This window comes from Benincasa hispida, chromosome 6, assembly GCF_009727055.1.
Source record: "Benincasa hispida cultivar B227 chromosome 6, ASM972705v1, whole genome shotgun sequence".
Lineage (NCBI taxonomy): Eukaryota > Viridiplantae > Streptophyta > Magnoliopsida > Cucurbitales > Cucurbitaceae > Benincasa > Benincasa hispida.
In genome coordinates this window covers 27,391,353-27,410,801 of record NC_052354.1, presented here as the reverse complement: position 1 = coordinate 27,410,801, position 19,449 = coordinate 27,391,353, and the positions used below count along the sequence as shown (strand labels likewise).

General features: G+C 34.3%; 1 protein-coding gene across 1 annotated transcript; it reads left to right on the top strand.

Annotated features, from left to right (window-relative positions):
• Positions 1-2,121: 2,121 nt before the first annotated feature.
• LOC120080511 (cucumisin-like) lies at positions 2,122-8,710 on the top strand. Its single transcript, XM_039035193.1, has 10 exons — positions 2,122-2,280; positions 2,372-2,460; positions 2,575-2,669; positions 3,516-3,762; positions 3,855-4,368; positions 4,872-4,969; positions 5,040-5,255; positions 6,119-6,230; positions 6,749-6,959; positions 7,976-8,710. The coding sequence occupies exons 1-10, from the start codon at positions 2,188-2,190 to the stop codon at positions 8,494-8,496; spliced, it is 2,196 nt and encodes a 731-aa protein (XP_038891121.1). The 5' UTR covers positions 2,122-2,187; the 3' UTR covers positions 8,497-8,710.
• The last annotated feature ends 10,739 nt before the right edge of the window (positions 8,711-19,449 follow it).

Sequence of the window (19,449 nt, the reverse complement as noted above, 5' to 3'; positions counted from 1 at the left end):
GCATTACAATGCGTCGAGAGTTCCTCTATAACTCCTGACACCGTTTAAAAGTGCATCGGGAGATCCTCTCCCAACGGGTTTCTCCCAACCAAACTCCTGATGACCGTTTATGTGTCGGGAGATCCTCTCCCGACGAATTTTCCTCACTTTCTCGATGAAATGTGACGTCGAGAGAAGTCAGGTTTCCTGTAGTGTATTGGCCTATTTGATAACGTTCTCTATTTCATTTTTTTGAGTGATAAACTTATTTAATAACTATTATCGTTTGTTATTTCAAACTTTTAAGAAATGTTTCTACAAATGGTGCAAATTTGAGGACTAAAAATAGTAGTTTCTTTCAAATTCGTTTTCATTTACTATTTATATTTAACATTTTCATTATAATAATCAAACTTGATGATTGACTTGTTGATGTTCAGTTACTGATGAATTAGACACTTTCAGGTCCTGAATTTGAAACTCAGTCTCATAATTCTTTTTTTTATTTATTATTTTTAGTGGGAAATGGAAAGATGAGGGAGAGAGGAAAATGTTTGGAGAGATGAGAAGATTGGGGTGATGGAAGCAAAAACAGGATAAATGAAAGAAAAAACTGGAGAAAGGAAAGAAAAATTAAGAAAATTAAGAAAATCAGAGAAATGAAAAAAAAAAAAAAAAAAAAAAAAAAAAAAAAAAAGAGAAAGGAAAGAAAGGAAAGAAAAAAATTGAGAAAAAGAAAGAAAATAAAACAATAAAAGGAAAGGAGAAAAGGATAGAGAAGGCATTCCAAAAGACAAGGGGGGCAAAATTGGAAATTAAAAAAATTCAAAAGTTGACTGGTCAATACTTTTATATTTGCAAATATTTTAAAGATGTGCTATATTTTTAAATTTTTTCACTTATTTTGCTATCTATCACAAATATCCTTTATTCAAATATGTTTTAAATAAAAACACAATTCATTGGACTTGTTAGCTCAACCTTTCTTCCCTTATTTTTCCTACTAGGTAGCACATTTTAAGTTTCAGTTGATTACGTGATGTCTTTTGCCGTCTCATATAGTACTGCATGATTTTTCTTGTGTGTACTAATGTTCATGTTAGAAGTAAAAGCATTAAAAATAAGTGGAGTTTTGATGTGTTGTTTATATTTGTTAATAGTTTAATGTGCATTATAAGTATTAATTAAGTCATGTTATTTTAGTACAAATTAGGGCCCATTATATGTTATGTTTCAAGCCATGTAGTTTGATAATAGATTCTGTGCTTAGAGTCTATTGTTGTCACATCTCATCTTACGCTTATTAGGGTAAGTTTGGGGTGGGGTTTGACAATATGTGTACATACATATACTGCATCGTTCCTATATAAAAAAATCGAATGCATTGGATTTCTTAAGTATTGTTTACTTTCTCTTTCATTTCATTATCTTCTATACCTCTTAAATTCAGATGAAACGACTCAAATTTAAGATATTCAAAAGTTACCGTGGAATCCAACAAATTTTAAGATCCAAAAATCTCTAGGGAGGTGAGTCAAATTTGGTGATTTAAGATGATATAAGAGCATATTGATAGCAGATGGTAATCTTATCAATCTGGATTATGATTTTCATTTGGTCGTAGTGGAACAATAGGCTTCTTAAAAATATGGATAAATCAAATGATTATTTTGAGAAGATATCATAGGATAAAAAATCAAAGCTCTTTTGTAACTATGATTTTCCCTCTATATCTTTAAATTGGAAGACTTTTCTCTAGCTTCCTTTTGAGATTTATTTATATCAATGAAACTTTTCTATATTTCCTATACATAAAAATAAAAGATAAAAATAATTTTCCTATTTATTATATTAAAAGACGTTAACATTCCCCTCACTTAGTATTTAGGCGCTTGAAAATTTTGTAGAAAGCCCAGCAAATAGAAACCAATATAAATAGGAGAAAAATAACATTTCAAGAATTTGAATACAAGATCTCATATTCGGATACTATGTTAAATCACCAATTAATAATTAATCCTTCATCCTTTATCCTTTAGCATGAACTCAATATATATTTGATTGATTGAATGATTATTAGATCTTAAAAACAAATATTATTTTCAAAACTAATTTAAAAATTGGAAGTATGTGCTAGCTAGTTTGTATAAAAGGTCATTATTCTTCACTTTGTCAAATCACATCCTAAGGCACATAATAGGATTTCCAATGTCTTCTTCTCTGATCTTAAAACTCATCTTACTCAACCTTTTCTTCAGCCTACTCTCTTCTAACTCTGATTTTGATGATGATGGTAGAAAGGTACAAAACATTCAAGTTGGGCCACTCTGCTTTTGATTTTGATTTTTTTTTTTTAACTTTTTTTTTTGGTTATTTTTGTAAAACCTTGTAGATTTATATTGTGTATATGGGGAGCAAGTTGGAGGATCCTGATTCTGCCCATTTGCATCATAGGGCAATGTTGGAAGAAGTCGTTGGCAGGTTAATATTCATTATTAATTACAATATTAATTAAAGAAACATCAGTTGCCATTCAAATATTCACTCATTCGTTGTTTTGTTATATTACAAAAAGTACTTTTTATTCGTTTTCAGCCATTTTCCTCCAGAATCTTTGATATATATTTACAAGAGAAGTTTCAATGGATTTGCGGTGAAACTTACCGAAGAAGAAGCTCAAAAGATTGCTAGTACGTAATTATAGTTGAAAAATACTTGCATGCATTCTAGATTATACCATTTTTTTATTTGTTCAATAATTAATCATACGTGCAATTTGCAATAAAGAAAACTCTTCTTTCTTTCTTGTTTTTTTTTAAAAAAAAAATTGACTTTTTTTCTTATGGATATGCAGTTGGAATAGGATGCAAAACAATTGGATATGTAGCATAGAATGCACCAAAATATATTTTTTATTCTTTTGTTTCACATATCATTGAACAAAAAGTGTGTTTGCTTTCTTGGCTCTTTTTTTTTTTAATTTTTAAATTGACCATCAAGGAAAGTGCGTCAAAGATGACACTTTTAAAACCTGTCATTATTAGTTTAAGTTTTCATTAGAACCAACTATAAGCAATTGTGTATGTTTATTACTATCTATAAAATTTCTTGTGACAATTTCTCATTATCAACAAATTACTCAAATTTGACTTTTTCTTTTCAATTAAACCTTTTTATTGACATTGAAAATCTATTATAAAAATATCAATAATGTCAAGAATACCTTAATCATGACATTTTTATACTTCACAATTACATACAATGACCTCTATTTCTCATCATTGAGGTTCAATTGATAACAATGTACCAATGTCAAATAAATACATCTCATGAGATTTGTTAAATGTCAAAAATTTATTTGTTTGATACATGTCATACATGTATCCTCCAATTTGGATGCAAAATACAAACAAGATGCATCCAATTATTATTAATTTAATCATATTTTCAGTTCATGATTTAAGCCTTCAAAGCTGTATATTGTTATTATTATTATTTTCAAACTGTGTACTAAATCACCTAATGAAATGTCTCAGCCAAAGAGGGTGTAGTGTCTGTGTTTCCAAGTGAAAAGAACCAACTTCACACGACGAGATCATGGGATTTTCTAGGTTTTCCATCAAATGTTGCTCGCATGAACAAGGTGGAAAGCAACATAATTGTTGGAGTTTTCGACACTGGAATTTGGTCGGACCATCCCAGTTTCAGTGACAAAGGCTATGGTCCTCCTCCAGCCAAATGGAAGGGCATTTGTCAAACTGCTGCCAACTTTACTTGCAACAAGTAAACATTTATATAACACTATCCTTATTTAATCTGTGATTTTCACCCGAAATTATCAATAATTTTATTAATTATATCCTGAAAATATTTAGAAAAATCATCGGAGCTCGAGTATATCGAAGCAACAAGACCCTTCCCCCAGGTGACATTAGAAGTCCAATTGATACAGACGGTCATGGAACACACACTGCGTCGACGGTGGCCGGTGGACTCATGACCAAGGCGAGTATGAATGGTCTCGGGCTCGGGACAGCAAGAGGAGGGGTCCCCTCTGCACGCATTGCTGTGTACAAAGTATGTTGGTCAGATGAGTGCGCCGACGCCGATGTGCTTGCAGCATTTGACGATGCCATTGCCGATGGGGTCGATATTATATCCCTTTCAGTTGGCGGAAAGTTACCGAAGCCTTATTTCCAGCATACCATTTCCATTGGAGCTTTCCATGCGTTAAAACGTGGAATATTGACCTCCAATTCTGCCGGAAATTCAGGTCCCGATCCATACACCACCGCAAGCTTGTCTCCATGGCTTCTTTCTGTCGCTGCAAGTACCATTGACAGAAAGTTTGTCACACAAGTGCAGCTTGGCAACAAAAATAACTTCCAGGTTACTTTATTTTTTGTTACGAAAACGAAAATTAAAGAATATAAAAGAACGTAAAAGAATTGACACAAAGATATATGTGATTCGGTGTATTAGCTACGTTTACGGGACAGAGGAAAAAACAGTATTATTAGAGTGTTTTTTTAATACACAATCGGCACCTCTTGAATTAGAGAGATTATATAGTGCACTACTCTAAACGCTAGAATCATAATTATAATTAAATATAAATAAATAAATATGCTAAATACAAATTGTGGATAGGTTTTGGGGGCAAGAGGCACGCTGTCCTTGAACCCCGGCTCGCTGATCGGACAGTGAGACCTCCATACTGGTTGTTCGAAAACCAACAAATTCAAAACATTTCAACAGTTTTCCTATGTCTCCCTTGGTTCAACATTAATTTTAAAATCATATAAATAATGGGTAATATTGAAGTTACATTTGTAGATACATCCATATTTATATATCACACTTTAATTTCATTTTTTCTTTTCCTTTTACAGGGGATTTCAGTTAATGCATTTGATGATCTGAAAAATCAATATCCCCTCATTTATGGTGGAGATGTACCAAACAAAGGATTCAATAGCTCCAGCTCTAGGTAATCATCTTAGTCTCTAATTTATACATTGAAGGATTAAATATAATTTGTAGGGTTAATTAAAATGCAGATTTTGCAAGGAGAACTCAGTAAATCCCAGCTTGGTGAAGGGAAAAATCCTTGTTTGTGATGCCCAATTGTCTTCCAAAAAATTTGCTTCCATGGGTAGCCCAGCCGGCGTCCTGATGCAAGCTTATAGAGATTATGCTGTGTCCTATCCCTTGCCAGCTTCTACTCTCAAGTTAGAAGATGGCAGCAAACTTAAAAGCTACATGTCTTCAACTAAGTAAATATATGTTCTCCTTTCAATCCCAAACTTTAAGGAAAGCTATCTTTCAATGCTTAGATCTTAGATCTAGTTTCATCTGGTCTGCTTGGTTTTAAAATATTATACTTTTAGTCTTTTTTTAACAAGATACTGAAGGAAAAAGAGGGATCACTACGTATACCCAACCATCTCATATAGGTTGACATGTCGATAGCACCATCATCATATCTTAGGTCCAAATATAGATTCATTACCATCCAAACAAAGTGTCAAGAGTACAAACGAAGAATAGATCAAAGCGAGAGCAAGAGAAAAGCTCTCCAGTTAAAAGCAATAGAGGAAACTTTATAATTATAACAAAATGTTACAATTTTTGTTTTTTGATATTTAATTTTATCTAGGTGCGTTTCAGGATTTATACTTTTAACTTCGATTTTTTCCACTAAATATATTCAATTTAATCTTTGGCATTGAAATGTTTATTAATTAATTAGAATTAATAATGAAGAGAAATTTTAAAATTAATTTTAATACTGGAACTTAATTGATTATATTTTTTAAATTAATCAATATACGTTAATATTAATTAAAGACTGAAATTAGTGAATATTTGGTGAAATTTTGAAGTTAAAAGGATAAATTTTGAAACATGAGGATCAAATTGAAACAAAATTTAAACTTCAAGGGCAAAATTATAACATCGAAACCTATGAACTAAATTAAAATCAAACCTAAAGCTTATTAAATGTATTACTTTTGAAACTTAGGGACCAAATGAAAGTTAGATAAAAAAATTAGGGACTAAGAAGATATTCTTTTTCCTTGAACTTTGAATTATGGTATTGACACAATTGATACTTTGATAATGTTTTGATCCATAGAACACCCACTGCTACCATTTTCAAGAGTACGACCATTCAAGATGCTTCTGCTCCATTTGTAGCTTCCTTCTCCTCTAGAGGACCCAATGCTATAACACATGATATTCTCAAGGTAAAGAGTTCGATGGTTTAAATTTCAATAAACTGTGTTTCTAATCACACACTTAAAATTTATAATTAAAATGTTGAACGAAGATTGAAACTTGAACCGATGTAGCGATGATCTAGAGAAGAGATTGGGGTATGAATACCACTACACTATTCTATCTATACATTATTGATGACATCCTTTCCATATTCAAATTTTCATCCAAAGAAGTTCTACTACAAATTATAGTTTTGAAACATTTTATTATAAAATATCAAAAGTAATATTGTGACTTTTGAAAAGATGAAGATATTTTTAAAAAATAGTCAAGTGCATATTTTTTAAGTGTTAATAAATCGAGTTTATCATAACCCATCGACTTAGATTTTTAGATTGATTGGTAATTTGATGAAGATCCTGTGTTGGAATACTTATAACCTTATTTCATTTCCTATTAACATTAACTTTTATTAGACGTTGAAAAGCACTCAAATATTATCGCTGTTAATCATTAGCTTTTCCATGAACTTGCATGTATGCAGCCAGATGTGAGTGCGCCAGGAGCTGAAATTCTGGCCGCATGGCCTCTAAATGCGCCAATCACTGTGGCTCAAGATTCAAGAAGACTGCTTTATAATATAATCTCGGGAACATCAATGGCTTGCCCACATGTCACTGCAATTGCTACATACATTAAAACCTTTAATCCTACTTGGTCACCTGCGGCAATAAAGTCGGCACTCATGACAACTGGTAACAACTCCTAACCACGGCTGCATCTATCTTTCTGAGTTAATTCCATCTACATAGGTTAAAAAAAAAAAAACTTTAAAAGAATTTAAAAAGAATAAATAGAATGCAACTCTAGAGCTATCCAACTATAAAAATTAAGATATTATTAGTAATCATTTGATTTTTTGAAATTTGTGTCGTTTTCTCGATTGAAATTTCTTATTCATGATTTATATATTTCGTATGTAAAAATTTGAATTTTTAGCAAATTTTTAAAAATTAACCAAAACAAGTTTTTGAAAACTACTTTTTGTAGTGTTTTAATTTTAGTTTTGATTTTGAAAACACTTCTTAAAATGCTGTTTGAACAAGATAGGAACACCCTCATCATACTCCATCCAAAAGTGTCATTAAATCAAAAAATAATTATAAGGATGAACTAGATGAGCTCAAAGTCAGTAAAACAGGATCAAATCAAACGGAGAGGCTAGAGAAAAATTTCTAATTTAACGAGATATAGGAGATCATAATTACAAAATAAGGGAGATTTAATACATCAAGAAGCAGCCATTTAAAACACTTCTTAAATGTAGACAATAAAATTTAAAAACTATTGATGAAAGTAGTGTTTAAAAGCTAAATTTTCAAAAACAAAACAAAATTTAAAGATACGACCTAGTTTGGTAATAATGTCAATTTTTCATTTTTTTTTTAAAAAAAAAATTGATGTGTATTTTAGTTCTCTCTTGCTTTTCAACTAGAGTTTTCATTTTTATTAAAGGAACACTCAAATTCCTAGACAAATTTTAAAAACAAAAACAAGTATTTGAATGTTACTATTTTCTAATTCTAAAAAATTGACTTATTGTTAAAAATATTAGTAGAAAGTCAACAACAAGACATAAAACTTTATATACAAAAGTAGCGTCTTTATGTTTAATTTTTAAAACCTAAATGATTATCTAACGTCCCTATCCCGAGCATTCCCACAGTTTTATGGCTCTAAACTCCACTTGTTCCAATTCAATTTTATACAGCTTCTCCCATGAACCCAAGTATCAATGATGACGCAGAGTTTGCATATGGCTCAGGCCAAGTCAATCCACTGAAAGCAGTAAAGCCAGGGCTAGTCTACGATGCAAATGAAAGTGACTACATTGAATTCTTGTGTGGCCAAGGTTACACAACCGCCATGCTCCGGTATATCACCGGCGACAATAGTACTTGTACTTCTTCTGGATTAGTTTGGGATTTAAACTATCCTTCTTTCGCACTTTCCGTAACCCGTTCTCAAAGATTCATCAATCAACACTTCACAAGAACTCTCACGAATGTTGAAAAGGGAGGATCTACTTATAAAGCTACGGTTTCTTCCCCACAAGGCCTTCTTATCTCAGTGAATCCTTCTACTCTATCTTTCAAAGCCACTGGAGATAAGAAACCCTTTGCATTAACAGTTCAAGGAACAGTTAGACAACCCATAATCTCTGGTTCATTGACTTGGAGCGATGGTCGACACAGCGTGAGGAGCCCTATCATAGTCTATGTTCGGAGTTAGTTTTGTTTAGTTAAGTCTTACGTTTGAATAAAGTGTATAATAAGAGAGAATAAAATTGTGTGGAAGTATATATATAGAACTTTATATGCTTCCGCTAATGTTTCGTTTTGGCTTGTTTGTCACGATCTAGTGAAGTGGCTGCGGCCGGCTTGTTAATTAAGGTTGTCAACAATCCTAGTATTAATCGAAATAATATTATGCTTAAATTTGAACCTACCTCAATTCTATTAAGAAGTGAATTTGAACTTTACTCTTGCAGGTTTCTTTTTCATTGTATATTTTATTTTTCTAAATGCTTGGACAGAAATGGGTGTTAAAATAACACCACTTTAAAAACATGTAAGAAAATGTATCACATACATTTTTTTTTAACAATATACATGATAACACAAAAAATTGTGCTATTTGGCACTGCTTAATTTGGGACCGTTCTTGTATTTTATTTGTTTATTTCCAATTTTACGGGTATCGAGCATAATTTAGATAGAACCAACCTTTAGAGTCAATTCTGAGTCAAAATGTGCTAATATGGAGACTTAGAGCATTAGCTGGGCAAGAAAAACATAGAGAAGGCGAAGGAGGTTTGCGTCGCGGCACTTAAACCTGTATATGCTTATGAGGAAGCATTGGAATGCTACATTATGGCAACACAATGCTACGTAATTTGATGGAAGTGAGCACGTGTCCAGAGTACTGCAACGCTGCACGACGCTTCAACCTGAGGGCTATATTTTCTTGGACCAAACGCTGCAGCGCTCTTGCTTTTTATAAAGAAGCCCTAGCCACCAAGAGTTATCATCAATCATCACACAATTTTTCAGATTTTCCCTCTTCTAACTTCATCTCTCATTTGTATTTCAACATTCTTACCCAATTAGGACATATATCAATTATTTGTTGATGGTTTCAAGAATAATTCTAAGTTAAGGTAAGATTATCTAGCTCAGGTTTTAAGGTTTCTTCCCTTATTTATAAACTCTCGAGATTTGTTATTAACTTTTATCTTGTAATTTTCTAGTTTTTTAAAGATTTTTCATCTTGAGCTTATTCTTATAACTACATTTTTTTGAAATTATCTGACAAATTTAGTTGAGCATCTTTGGTTTGTTGCTATAGATTTATACTTAATACGTAATTGTTAGATCCCTAAATCGCTAAGTGGCAAGGTTAAGTTATGGTTGTAGATTGTTTTGGCATTTCCAAACAATTAACATTCATTTAACTAACCGAGATGAGAATCAAAGCGAACAATTAATTAGGCATTTTTGAATTATTTTGTTCAACTTAACAATGATCCTAGAACTTAATGCTAATTAGCTAAACTGAAATGTCATAGGCTAAGCTTAAACATGCAGGATTACAAATCACCTATTGTGAATAATGAATGATAGGAAAAACCTCAACACAACTCAGGTTGGATACTTCATCTCATTGATACTTCACTTTGTTTGATCTCCTTCAAACTTTAATTTTGCACACTTTTAATTTTCAAACACTTTTCTTTTACAATTAAAGCACTCAAAACCTATCAAACCTCCGATCAGCTCTCTATGGATCGATTTGTCAGTACACTAATGCTACGAAGTTAGAGTAGAAACTAAACATTATTTGATTGGATCGGATGTCTCAATAACCTTTGGTCCATCCATACATTTGGCCAAGAAGTCAGTTAGTACACTAGAATATCTCAACTACGTTGACACATCCATAGCATCTTCATCATACTTCAATAAAAAAATCCATTGATCATAAAATCGAGTACATTATATAAGGCAAAGCTAGAGAACAACTTGAATTACATACAACATAGAATATATATTAACTATAAGGTTTAGCTAATGTAAAACTAAACCTAAATTATGTGCACCAAATCAAAAACCATATTGTTAACATAATCTATATCATTACGAACACACAATATTAGTATTAAAAATAGCTATCAATTCATAAGCCACACCATCAACCCTCACAAGATTTAGTTTCTTTTCTTTATTAATCCAACTTCAAATAAAACACAAAACACATTTTTTTTTTAATTTTAACAAGAAACAGGTAACGAGTGATCAATAGGTGCACCTGAATATCTCAACTAGGTTTAGGATTATTAATCCTCGAAAAAACTACTAACATTATGCGCACCATTGCTCCACACCAAAAAAGCAGAGAACACCGGATTACTTGACAACAATAATCCTAGAGCAGTTAACCTAAATGATTTAAAATCTGTAATGCCATTGAAAGTGATTTAAGAAGGATTGACTGTGATAGCGATATTGAAGCCTGACGGGGCTTCAATTCTTGCTGTATATGTGGATGTTCTTGCTTCAATGTTTGTGAGAACTCTTGGAAGAATTCATTGAAGGATTTTGAAATATAAACTTGACTTTGGGTTAGAATGATGTAGTCCAAAATAAAAGCCCAATTTTTAGAAATATCAAGTATTAGAATATTCTTAAGATATTACTTCTAGGAGATGCTAAGAGTAGATTGAAGAATTATCTAGAATATATGAGAAAAAAGTGTAATTGTGGAGAATATTTTAGAGAGATATTTGTAAGCAATAGATCATATTATGTATGAATGATCAGGATCAGATCATTTGTAGCATTTCACAACAATTGTAATATCTACAAAGAGGACCATATTCATAGTGTCACCAGGATAAGGTGTCCAACCTTATCCATCTACTACAGACTATTTAACTTATCACTTAAACATGATCTACCTATATGTCTCTATATACATGTTTATGCTATAGAAGATAACTTTAAATGTTAGTTTATTAGTTTGTGGGATAATACTACTAAATGTCGAATAAAACATCTCATATTTTTAAATAAATAAAATGTTTGTATATTATAATTACAAATTACAGGACCCACAAAATTTACAACATCAACCCAACACAAAGACCTTTGGAACTCATACATATGGATGTGTGCAGATCGATAAAGTCGTTCACTTAATAAGAGTAACTATTTCCTCTCTTCATTGATGCTTTTTTTCGAGAAAAACATGGGTATATTTCTTGAAACATAAATTAGAAGTGTTCAAGAATTTTGATACCGCCACAAGTGTATGTATTGAAGTAATAAATTCTTAGTTAAATTTGAGTATTGTCTACAGAGACTAGTATGAGTAAATTTTTCTTAACTTAGCTATTGTAGTTCTTCACCAATTTTATTTAGGCGACCAAAATTGATTTGAGAAGAAAAGTTAAATTTAAACAATAAAAAAGGCAACAGGCAATTCAGAGGAGTTTGATTCCAGTGTGTTGTTTCACTAAGAGATTCCAAATAGTTGTTAACATGCAATTGATTAATAAAGATTGGATATGAGGCTATAAGTTCTAAATTCGGGAGTTCCTTTTCCAAGCTCAATCCATTTTAACCCCTAGTTTATCAAATTTGAATTCTTTTATATGGCTTAAACTAGCGTTCCATTAAGACCCTTCAATTGCACCCCTTATTATTCTTGAGTCATTATCATGCATCAATGAGTAATAATCTAAACAACCACTATGTCCAGCAAATTAATCCCTTTTCCAAGCAGAGAAATTAGCCTAAGATCAAATGATTAATTGTCAGTCAATCAAATGATTAAAAATAGATAATTTAGAATCCAATCAAGAATCGACCATTCATAATGTCAAGAATTCATTCAAGAAAACTAAAAAAATCTAACATCCTAGAATTAAGAGTATAGCTACATATGATTTCAACAATAGACAATCCTAAGTAGAAAGAAAATATCATTGCATGGCCCAACGCATAGTCTTCAACACACGCCCACACACCTCATCACATGGCCCAACACATAGTCTAATCTTTGCACCAATTGCACAATCTATTGATAGAGTAAACAAACATGTAGCAGAAAAAATCAGAATCAATAAACACTCTAATTACACTTAATTTGAGTTTGAAACATACATTGAAACATAATTTCAAAATAGGGTTTCAATGAATACAATACCTTTGTAGAAAACTCTTCAATTCCAACTGATTACCACGAATTGAGTCTTCAATCATTCAGTAGACCACCATAGAGACATTCTCTACTATTCTCTAACTTAAATTGTATGGTGGAAACACTGAATTTGAGCTTAATTTAAGTGTGATTGAAGAAGATTTGGATGGGTTTTTGTTTCAGCAGAGTTTCAACTATGAATCAAATTGCATGGCCAAAAAATTGAAGTTAATACTTCAATTTATACTGATGCATTAGAGATTAAAACAACTAATGCCACTTCAATTTCCATTGAAATTGAAGTTGCATGAGGTGTTATTTGAGTGGGTGGATTTTCCCACTTTCAAATAATTCTAATCAATTTAGTTCATTAATTTGATTAATTTAATTTTAATATTCAATTTCAATAAATTCAAAATTTAATTAATCAAATTACTAATTTTGAAAAATTTCAAAATTTTGAATAAAATTGGATAATTAATTAAACTAATTTAATTGATTAAATTTAATATCAAATATTAAATATTATATTATACCTCATCTAATATTTAAATCATTATTAAATATTTTTTAACACTCCAATCTCGTTCAATTCCGACAAAATTAAACATTTCAATTATATCAAAAACAATTAATAGAAACCTTAATTGAATTTGAACATTTCAAATTCAAAACCCTAACTTCGAATCTCAATATTTCAAATTCACACAATTCACTAATCCAAGATAATTCTACGAGCTAGTAGAGGGACCTTATGGACCTACAGTTTATAAGCTCCAACGATTTGAGATTAATTGGCTAAACTCATTAAACCAAATTAATCAATATTCGTTAATTATCGAGATACACCATTATAGCTTGATAGTTACACTCTCCTCACTATAGATATATTTCTGTCCATTTTAACCATAATCGGTAAGTCGATCCTTCACAGGTCGCTGGTATTTACAACTAGGTCAAAATTACCATTTTACCCCTATAAATACATCTTGCTCTTTAAGCTCCCATTGATTCTACATTGAACAATTGGTTTATAGTCCGACTCATAAACCATGACCCTTTTGACTAAGAAAGGGTGGAGCCCCTTTGTTCAAGACAAGGATTTAGCATTTAAGAGAACAACCTATCTGCTAACCCTAAGTTGGGTAGGAGTGAATTTCATCTTGCAGAACTATATCCCCAGCTATCTATCCAGTCATATCCCCAAAATGGGAGGCTTATCGAGCAGTCTGTTGAATTACTCTCACCTATGCTGATCAAAGTATAATCTCAAATAAACAGGACTTCATAGTTAGCGCAGGATTAAGATCGAGTTACCCTAGGTCATTGATTTTTTTTTTTTTTTTGAAATAGTCAATTTTAATAGTAAATGTCGTTATAAAGAAAAGTGACTATTTCGAGGTTTGGTCTTATGCAAACTCATTGCATAGGATGCTCCCACTCGCATGTCTCCACATGAATGATTTTGGGATCACATCATTAATATCAGTATACAAAATAGGCCATATCCAATAGTGTCACCAGGATGAGAGGCACCCAATCTCATCCATATACTTATAGACCATTTTGGCTATATACAAAAACTTGATCCATTTTTATGTCACCACATAAAGTTAAAGTATACATATTATACCCATGGATTCATTTATCAAATTTTTATAACAGAATGCAATATAAATAACAATTTATTGAATAAAATACTTAATAATACTTTTATTGATAATAGAATATGTTAACAATATTTACGAACTACAAGTTTTAGGATATTTCCAACACCTATGCGCCCAACTTGCTGCACATCAACGCATACTCCTTCCTTTGGTGTCTAAGTCACCTATGGTCATTTACACAGCTCCATGCTCAATCTCACATAGGTTGGTGTTCATCTAAGCCCATGCACACATGCTGACCATCGAGTTACGTGCTTATTCATCACAGGCAGTTGTCTGCTTGTTCAACATTTCCAGATTCAACTTATAATTTAAATAAGTTAATTTCCAAACTTTTCCTCAAGAAATTTCCTTCTACAAACTTGTTCAGAATTGTCTTAATAAGCTTATCTTAAAATGTGAGCTCAATATTTTTCGTGGTTTGTTCAGAAAATTCAAATCTTCAACACGATCCTAGACTTAATCGAGAGCTCGACCTTCCTGTAATTTCTTCAATCTCCAGCTCAATTCCTTTGGGTTTTCCTTCCGGAAGCTCTATTCATCAACTAGATTTACTCAAATTTTAGATGGCTTTGAAATCACTTCATTTGCACGAGTATAATGCTCAAAATATCCTTCTGATTTCACCCATTCCTATTTATACTTAAATTTGCATGCTCAACTTAGGTCTTAGGTTGTCACCTCCTCCTTCAAATGGTGTCATTAAACCTAAAAACAATAGTGGGCCACCTAAGCAGTGGTTTAAGCTGATCATCTCTCCTAGGCTACCACCACAAGCCCTTTCTTTCAAAAATCTTCAACGTAGGATAACCTTATCAACACATGCCATCTGATTGTCGCATGCCTCAAGACCGACGCTTGCACTATCGCCCACTCCTTGGCCGCATGTCCTAGTCCAACGCCTCAACATGCCTACTGTCAAAGGCTTGCCTTGCCATCACATCTCTTAGTTCCCTAACTTTGCAAGGCTTGATCATCGCATATCCTCTATCAATGCATGACAAGTTCTTGGCTATCGTCCAACAACCAGCTTAGCGCACATGCTAACGCCTTAAGCCACGCCTTGCCTAGCATCACATAGGTTGCAGCCGTGCGCCCCAGCATATACCCAGCGCCTTGCGCCCACAATCGTGCAACCCCTTTGGCCACATGCCTTCTGGGACAACACATGCCTTGACATGTCTTTTGCCTAAAACATCGCCTAGCCTTGCTCGCTCACACTTGCTATCGCTTAAGACACCCCTTTAACTCATAGGCCTTTGCCACCACTTGGCCATGCCTATTGCCTCAGGTCTTATCTTGCCGCAAGCACATTCCAGCCCAACTAACCTCTTATGGCCTTTAACTAGTGCATCATTCATGCTAACGTATGGTACCCTACTCGGCTAACACTTAGCCTAAAAAATCAACCTCTTCTTCCACGCTTACCAAGCAATCTACTAACCTCCATTGAGCATGGCTTCCGCCCACAAGGCTTTATGCACCTATACATTAACTTTTCAAACACAAGGCCCATTTTAGCTTACATACTTAGCCATTATTTTACTTCTTTTGCCTACCACAAAGCTATCCAAGAACAAGTCTTCTAACACTTAGAATTTTCTTCCCTCACTCTTAACCTTATCTTAACATAACCTTAATCTTAATTAACATACATATTATCTACTTAAATAAGAAAACTATGGCTTGGGGTTTACAAACATGCACAAGACTCGACATTCTCAATGTAGTTGGAATTATCAGTCGCTTCACGGAGAAACCAACAACCACACACTTGAAGGCAGCAAAAAGAATTCTTCGATACATCAAAGGTACGATGAACTAAGACTTGTTCTATTCTTTTTCTGATAGTTATAATCTTTTGCGATACAGTGATAGCAATTGAGGTGGAGATGTGGATGATCACAAGAGTACAACTAGCTTTGTGCTCTACATGGGTGATGGAAGATCTTTTTGATGTCGTTCCCAAAAGACCGCCAATCAAATAATACTTATAATTCACCGAACAAATAACTTATATTAACGGGTAGTACAAGTGGCAATTTCGGGGTCCAACCACAGGGAAGCATAAAAGATTAGTTCATTAAAGCTCCTTTTTAGTTAAAGTAGTAAATTGGAGGCGTTTGGTGTGGATTGGAATAGGAAATAAAAGAAAATAAAGTGCAATAAACTAAAATATAGAAGCAATCAATCAAGATGTTTCAGTTTAGAGGACGGATATCGGAATGACTCAATGTAATTTTATTCATCGAATTATTTGTTGGATTTTATGTCCTAAAACTCGTGGTTTGTAAACAATAAAACTTATTCTGGAAATTCAATAAGTTGTTATTGAATATATGAATTACTTATTTTGTTTTAGAAATAAATCCAATAAACTAAAAGATCCATGACTATTACATGAGTACTTGAACTTTATGTGGAGACATAAAAGTGGATCAGATTCGAGTAAATAGTCAAAATGATCGATAGTATATGAATAAGGTTGGATGCCTTATTCTGGTAACACTATTGGATGCGGCTCACTCTGTAGTTATTACAAGGAGTTATAAAGTGCAACAAACGATGTGATCCTAATTCATACATGTTATGACATGAGAAGTGGGGGCGTCCTGTATAATGGATTTGTACAAGATCGAATCACGAAATTAGTCACTCTTACTTTATAATGTTGTTTACTGTTTAAGAATGACTATTTCAAAGCGATGACCTAGGTAACTTGACCTTAATCTTGAGCTAATTATGAACATCTGTTTATTTGGGATTATCCTTAGATTTGCACAGATGAGGGTTGGCTCAACAGTACCGGCTCAATAAACCTCCATTTCAGGGGTAAGAATGGATAGATAGCTAGGGACATAGGGTGCAAGATTGAATTCACTCCTACCAGCTTTCAAGGATAGTAGAGAGGTTGTTCCATTAAATGTTGATTCCAAGTCTTGAACAAGGGGCCTCAACCTCTCATTAGCCCGAGAGGGACTCGGTTTGTTGATCGGATCACAAACCAAGTGTTCAATAGAGGATCAGTGGGACTTAAGAAACAAGAGGTAATCTCGAGAGTAAGACGAACATTTGACCCAGCCATTATTACGAACAACCTGTGAAGGGTTAACTTACTAATAATAGTTATATCAAGTGAACATAATATATCTACAGTGAGGGGAGTGCAACTATGGGCTTTAGTGGAGTGATAGTGTGAAACCCGGATTTCCATTTTCCCTACTTAAGCAGGTGTTAAAAGGAATTAACTAAGTGAAAGCTAAATCCTATGTTGAAGTGAAGGAAATTTCTAAGTGTTGAGTAGATTTTCCTTGAGTAGCTTTGAGTTAAGCTTTAATTGATGAAATTTGGCTAAGTGTAAGGTCAAAAGAACCCATGCGTTAAGAGTTAGGAGACATTAACGCATAAGTTGAAAAGGCAACCATGCGTTTTTAAGGTTGGACGCATGATTGGCCGAAGTATTGGCAAAAGGCATTGCCTCTAACCCATGCGTTGGATGCGTTGGATGCGTTGGATACATTGGATGATGGAGCGTCGGATGCGTTAGATGATGGATGTGGTGGATGCGGTGGATGCGTTGGACACGATGGTATTCGTCCATACGCTGAAGAAAGGCAGCCGAGGGTGATGTGTTGGTATGGCACGAGGGCGGGCCGTTCAAAGGGCAGACAAGGGCGCGAGGTCATGCGAGGGTCGTGTTGGCCCCAATGGACGCATTAGACCAGCTGAGTGACCTATGCGTTAATGCAGTCGATCAACCCATGCGTCGATGCCTTGCGGTCGAGCGACCCATGCGTCGATGCGGTCGAGTATCCCGTGCATCGATGCCTTGCGGCCGAGCGATCCATGCGTCGATGTGACCAAGCATCCCATGCGTCAATGCCTTGCAGATGAGGGTCCTATGCGTCGATGCTTCTGAGTGACCCATGCGTCGATGCTGCCGAGCGACCTATGCGTCGATGCTTCCAAGCGACCTATGCATCAATGGCGATCGACCTATGCATTGATGCTAAGTAACCGTCCTATACGTCGAGGTCGTGCGACCATGCTATGCATTGGAAGTTGACGATAGCATGCACGATGGATACGTTGGACATAGGCCATGCGATGGGCTAGGTTGGATGCATGGTGGTGGCTCTTGCGGTTGTTAAGGCTTGCAATGACTAAGTGAGTTGGGTTACGTAGTAGAAGGTGTGATGGTGCCTTGTTGAAAACCAAGGGGAACCAAGGGTTTCTATACGTTGATTGCATACTATGCGTTGATGACCCACTATGCGTTGATGATTACACTATGGGTTGATTATAGACTATGTGTTGATGGCCAACTATGCGCTGATGGCATATTATGCGTTGAACATCCAGGGGTTTGTGGATTCATATGAAGGATGAGCTCATATGGAGGACGTCATCAAACATGTGTCTTGCTAGGAAGGAGTCTTAAGCCTTAAGGATTTGAGGTGGGTGCACGAGGAGACATGCAAAATTAAGCCCCATGCATTGGCTATGTAGGAGAAGGACACCCAAAGTTGCGTTGATGGTGTAAGGAAGAGACACTTAGACATGCGGCCAAGTAGGAGGTGTTGGCCTTAGAGCAATCTTGGATGCCTATAAATAAGGCCAAGGAATTTAGATGAGAACTCAATTCTCTTCAAAGGACATAAAGAAGAGTGTATTGGGAGGAGGCTATGCGTTGATGGTAAGACCATGCATTGGTCAAGAGATTCCAAGAGGGGAGATGTTGTCGGACAGAAAGGTCAGAAAGTAGCATCAACTTGGGAAGAGGAGTTCTCCCAGAATACTCGTGCGTTTGATGTGATTCTAAAGCCATCTAAAAGCTAAAAGAGTCTAGTTTTCATGGTGGGGCTTTCGGAGAAGAAGCTCTAAGGAATTGGGTTGGAAAAGGAGGACAAGGCCAAGGGGTCGAGCTGTCGGGTAAGCTGGGTCAGTCTTGATGTTTTGATGTTTTCGGCCAAACCACAAGGAGTTATGAGCTAAGATTTTGAGGGTTCAAAAGAAGAGCCCAAGAAGATCAAGGAACTTCTAGAGAGAAAAGTTCCTAAACGACCAAAGTGAGTGGTACTTTCCGGTTCAAAAGAGGAGCTCGGGAAGATCAAGGAACTTCTAGAGAGAAAAGTTCCTAAACGATCAAGATGAATGGTACTTTCCTTTTAATCCTAAAGCATATCTTTTAGAGTAAATTGTATATGCTTAGGTTATGAATGAGTATATAGCATGAGAATGAGATTATGTGATCGGGATGGTCAGGGGGTCAATAGACTTAGTTCTTGAGCACGTAAGAAAAACTTCACGGGAT